Below are 5,096 nucleotides of genomic sequence, written 5' to 3' on the forward strand. Positions count from 1 at the left end.
TGAGACATCTGGAAGAGAGAGACAGAGACAGAGGGAGAGAGAGAGAGAGAGAGAGAGAGAGAGAGAATCCATTCCTTAAGGGGCTCTACTGGGCAGGTTTCCAAGGCAAGATCAAGATCAGTTAGGGCTCAAAGAGAATATGGGACTTCAGAACAATACAGAAGCTTTAGGCTTCCGAATTAGCACACAAAGATGAAGCTAGGCCATCACCTGAGAGCTGGCCAAGCAGTTTTTACATTTCTTTTGCTTAGGTTAAGACTGTTGCTACAGATGAGATCAGGGTTAAGTCTATACCTTGGTAATGTTCAGGAGCGCTAAGGGTGGACCTGGCAGGGAAGAAGGAAGGGTTGCAAAGGGCTAAAGTCCAGCAGGACTTGAGAAGGAACCTGAGCTGCTTGCTTTATTATACAAAGTTTCCTTGGTGCTCTGGGACACCCACAAGAAGTTGTATTGTTAGGATTTTTATGAATGGCATTTGGCCTACAATTGCAATGTTATATTTTGCTGTGCCTGACAGATTTTTTACCATTGAGATGTTTCTGGAAAAAAGTTTGAATTTGCTGCCAGGCATCCACCTGCGCCCTTGATTGAGCCCTTGGCTCACCTCCATAGCACACTGCTTCACCCAATAGTGCATGAACGGATGCTCTGGAAGGTGGAAAATAAGGTGGGTCAATACAATGACCAGTTTTTGGATAGTAGATTATCTGGGGCTTGTCTTTCCCATGGGCTTGTAGCCTTTCAGAGGCTATATTAGCATAGAATGCACTGTTCCAGTTATGATCATCCATGCCAACAATAAACAGGAAGGGTCCCTGGGCCTTTTCCAATGGAATAAGACTCTGGCAGTTGGGTTCCTCCAGTGGGTTGTTCCAAATATCCACAATATGCAAAAGACCTGACTCGGTGACTTTTTGTTTCCCTAGGTCACTGTGGAGATTAGGGATAATCATACCCTTGTAATGCAGGGGAGCTATTGTGTTGGCCACACAGGTGTTGATAAGTACAGTGGCTGTGATTCCTTTCAAGAAAGATGCCATTGAGAGACACAGGTCACCTCCTTTGGAGAAACCAAGAAGCCCAATACTAGGACCATTCACCTGATGAAAAGAGAAAAAGAATACACTTGCAGTTCACAAATGGAGGACATAAACAGTAATTTTACATTTTAAAGTACTTTTCTCAAATATAATTTACTTTCGTTATGCAACAGTCTACAAAGTTCCAGTGTGTCTTCTATTTTCAACTGATATCCTAGGTCATAAAAGCTATCCCCTAGTATTTATGAAGACTGGGTCAAGAGTATACAGAGAGGCTCGTATATCAAAAACAAGTTGTTAGATAAATATACTATTATTTCCTGCTTTGATACCACCATAACCATTTAAAAGGTCAGGTTCAAATTTAAAATTTAGAACTCACTGGAGTTCTGTATTGGAATGTGGCATGGAGATGAACCAGCCACAGACCCTAGACGCTGAACCCTGGCCCATCCTCTTTCTCTTCCCATCCCTGGTTCCTTTGTGTACCTTGAGGGGTCTCTCACACATGTTTGGACACTTACCCTGCATGTTTAAGGTCTAGGTATACAGAAACTGATAGACCCGGAGAAGGAGCATTAAGGCCTGGAAACTGGATCAGCACCAGGGTCTGGCGCTGTTAGGCAGAGAATTCTGTGGTTCCAGGTCCTGAGGGCTGGGTGGGGAGCATATGGTTCCTGGTGAACACATTCCCGTAGCCCCTCAGACTCTCACCCTATGGGCAGTGGTCCAGCCAAAAGAGGGCCAAAGGATAGTCATTTAAAACAAAGGTTCCAGGCCAGAAGACCCTCTTTCCAGGGCAGAACTGGCAGTGTATATTGGTCTCTTATTTTTCCCTGGGCCATATCTGTCCTAAATAAACTAACCTTCACAGTTTGACATCATCTAGATTTTAGTAGCTCTGCTAAGAGACTAGTCCTTAAACCACAAAAAGGTCAGACTACCCCTTACAAAACACCTTACTCCTTAACATTAGACCTTTGGGTCCCTTTAAACTTAGATGGTAGCAAACAGTGTGTATCACTCCATTTATAATCATACCAAAATGTCTTAATTTTGTACTATCAGATAAAGACATCTGAAAGGAAACTACGATACTGTTATGACACTTAACACTCATAATGATTCCTTAATATCATCAAAACACTGTTCCTATTCAGATTGCCTCAAAAATGTCTCTTCATAGTAAAAACTTTCTCACTATCTATTTATATAAATACTATGAGTGAGAATAACTAAACCCAGAGCCTTATTCAGAATGGTAAGGCCACTATGTGGCCCAGGGAGAACAAGGACTCGAGGTTAGTATTTCCTTAATCCAGTGTTCTTTGAATTATGTAAGCACAAAGGGAACTAAACAGTGAGTCTTAAGAGAGAGGTGAGATGGGTGGATATGGAAATAATAATCCCAGTAACTCTTAAAGGAGAGCTTGTGTCTCATACATGTTTCCAGCCCCGAGTGTCCTGGTAGGGTTTCTGTGTCCAGCCCTGTATTCACTCGACCCCCTCCCTCCTGCACTCAGGTGAGTTCAGACCTACCTTTGGGTGTTGAAGCATAAAGTCTACCGCTTCTTCAAAATACTCCAGGTGGATCTCACCCAAATATTCTGGAAGGTCCTCAAATCTGAAGTAAGCCAGAGCCAGCACAGCAAAACCATGTCCAGCTAGGAGGCTGGCTCTGTATTCACAAAGACCGCCACTGCTTCCAAACAGGTCGATGATCCCAGGGAAGCTGCCCCTGCCTGGAGAACATGACAAATCAAAGAAGTTTTACCCTCTCAAAAGCATTCTGGGTTTGAGATTTGGGCAGTGAGCAAGTAAGTTTTTGAAGCTAGACAGGCTGGAAGTGGAGGTTGGTGAAAGAGGACCCTTTTTACTTTACCTCTTTGTTTCGTTTTGTCTTGTTTTAATAATCCCCAGAGAGAAGGGAAGCCAGATCCATTAGTTTCTCCTGAATGTGTCATATATTTTCACAAACAATAATATAAATAAAGCAAGCTAGAAGTAGCATGTGATGAGATGTATGATTTTCCACCAACTGTTCTTTCTCATTTCCCTCAGAAATAGCACCTGAGAATGTCTTGAGAGCTGTTATGTGCGCTGTGTATTCAGGGATCACTATACTCCTCAGCTCTGTCTGCTCCAGCCTTAAAAAATCCATCTCCAAATATGCATGTTGTCTTTTTGCCCCAATTAATTGACATATACTGTTTCCTTGGCCTACAATACTGTTCCCTCTCCTCCCACTTTTTTTTTTTTTTTTTTTTTTATCTGATTGACTCCTTAGTCTTCAAGCCCAAATTTTCCAAAGGCCTTCCTAGGTCCCCCAGGCTGAGTGGGGTTAGAGAGCCTTTTCTATGTTCCCACCAGCACACGGGGCTGTACCTTCCCTATCACAGCGAAGCCACGTAATGGGTTAAAGAATTTTCCCAAGTTAAATTCTTTCATCAAACTTGTTCATTTTTTCCTGCCTGACTAATCTGCACACAAATGCTAGCTAGAAACTCCTTATACTCTTTTCCTGAAAACTCCTTAGACCTTGGCTACAGGGAAAGATCACCCTGTAGTGATGACAGCCAGAAAAGCACATTAACTGGCCATAGCCAGACATGGATCAAGAGAATTTTTAAGTCATTTGTATTTTCTTTTAGATTCATAAATTCACTGACCTTCACATAAGTAAGATTAATAAACAACCCTGGTGTCCACCTGTCTGAGACCTGCACCCCTTCCCTTGCAAAAATCAAAATCTCAAGCTTAACATGAACAGCAAGGTGGTCACTAAGGTTGTTTGATCCACTGTCTTCCAAGCCAGCTTGTGATTGGTAAAACTTTTTCTTCTCCCATCACTCTAAGTCACTGGCCTTATTCAGCAGCAATACAGTGGGACCTTTGTCTTGGTTCCAGTAGCACCTGCCACACTGTACTATGGCTACAATGTTACTTGCCAGTATTCTCTATTACACTGTAAGTATAATGAGGTCCATGCTTAAACGGGCCACACTGTAGACACTGAAATAGTGAACACTAGATTGGCATTGACTTGTGTGGGGTGTCAGCACAACTAAGAGTTTTTTCTAATTAAAACTTTTAGAAGATTCCAAATTAATCAGTGTGATTTATTGAGCTCCTACTACACCGCTGTGAAAGACTCCAGGAATATAGAGCTACACAAATGTGTAAGGCCCAGCTCCAGTCCCAGTGTAGTGAGCAGCGGCCTCTAGTTAAGTTGAAGAATTGCTGACAAGCCGCAAAAACAAAACTTTCTATAATTTTGGAAAATAATCGGAGTTCAGCTTGGGACCTCTGTGCACGGTGCCAAGCCTAGCACTTTTATCTACCAGGGGTTTAAGTCAGGAACTTGGTTGCCAGGGGTGGGTCAGGGGCAGTCTTGTTTCCAGGCAGCTTCTACCTAGCTTGCTCCCTTTTTCTTAGACTGAGGTTTCCCGACGCCGGCGCTACGGTCATTTTGAGCAAAGTAAATAAATCTTTGTTTACTCCTGCGTCGTGCAATGTTTAGCGGCAACTCTGGCCTCTACCTGCAAGATGCCAACAGCACATCCCCCTTCAGTTACAACTACTAAAATTGTCTCCAGACATTGACAAATGTCCCCAAAGGAAGTGGGAAAACCACCCAGGTTGAGATCCCTGACGATATTTACGTTAGGGGGAAGCGGCGTGTCAGGGGATTTTGTGTTTTAGCATTGGCTTTGTTTGGGTTTTCCTTCTTTGGGAAGAAGGCAAAAGTAGCTTCTGCACGCAGACAGAAGTCAACGGATTTCAAAACACTCGTGTGGCTGGCACGAAGGGGATCGAAATGTAAGTGGAAGGCACTTCTTCGCATGTGGCTAAGGGACGGCCAGTGCCTCCAAGCAGTGCCAGGCAACTTCCACTTCCACTAAGAGCACACGACAGACACCGGCTGCGGCAAGCGGCTCGGGGAAGTTCCGCAAGCGCGTGTCTCTAGGCCCACGGAGACTACGTCCATCTTGGACAGCGGGAGGCTCACCTGGCGGCAGGAAGAGGGCGCCCCGCACCCGGCCCGCCCGCACCGCC

The 5,096-nt window shown here is 44.2% G+C and overlaps 1 protein-coding gene across 1 annotated transcript in view; it reads right to left on the reverse strand.

Annotated features, from left to right (window-relative positions):
• Positions 1-21: 21 nt before the first annotated feature.
• The window catches only part of LOC102026251 (acyl-coenzyme A thioesterase 6-like), a 15,110-nt gene continuing 10,035 nt past the window's right edge, over positions 22-5,096 (reverse strand). The window contains exons 6-8 of the mRNA XM_013507119.1: positions 5,050-5,096; positions 2,580-2,782; positions 22-1,100 (exon numbers count right to left, since the gene is read on the reverse strand). Of these exons, the coding sequence (XP_013362573.1) occupies positions 495-1,100; positions 2,580-2,782; positions 5,050-5,096 (856 nt within the window). The 3' untranslated portion in view covers positions 22-494. The remainder of the gene's footprint in view (positions 1,101-2,579; positions 2,783-5,049) is intronic.

The sequence above is a fragment of the Chinchilla lanigera genome, unplaced genomic scaffold, assembly GCF_000276665.1.
Source record: "Chinchilla lanigera isolate Chin_1 unplaced genomic scaffold, ChiLan1.0 scaffold00122, whole genome shotgun sequence".
Taxonomy (NCBI): domain Eukaryota; kingdom Metazoa; phylum Chordata; class Mammalia; order Rodentia; family Chinchillidae; genus Chinchilla; species Chinchilla lanigera.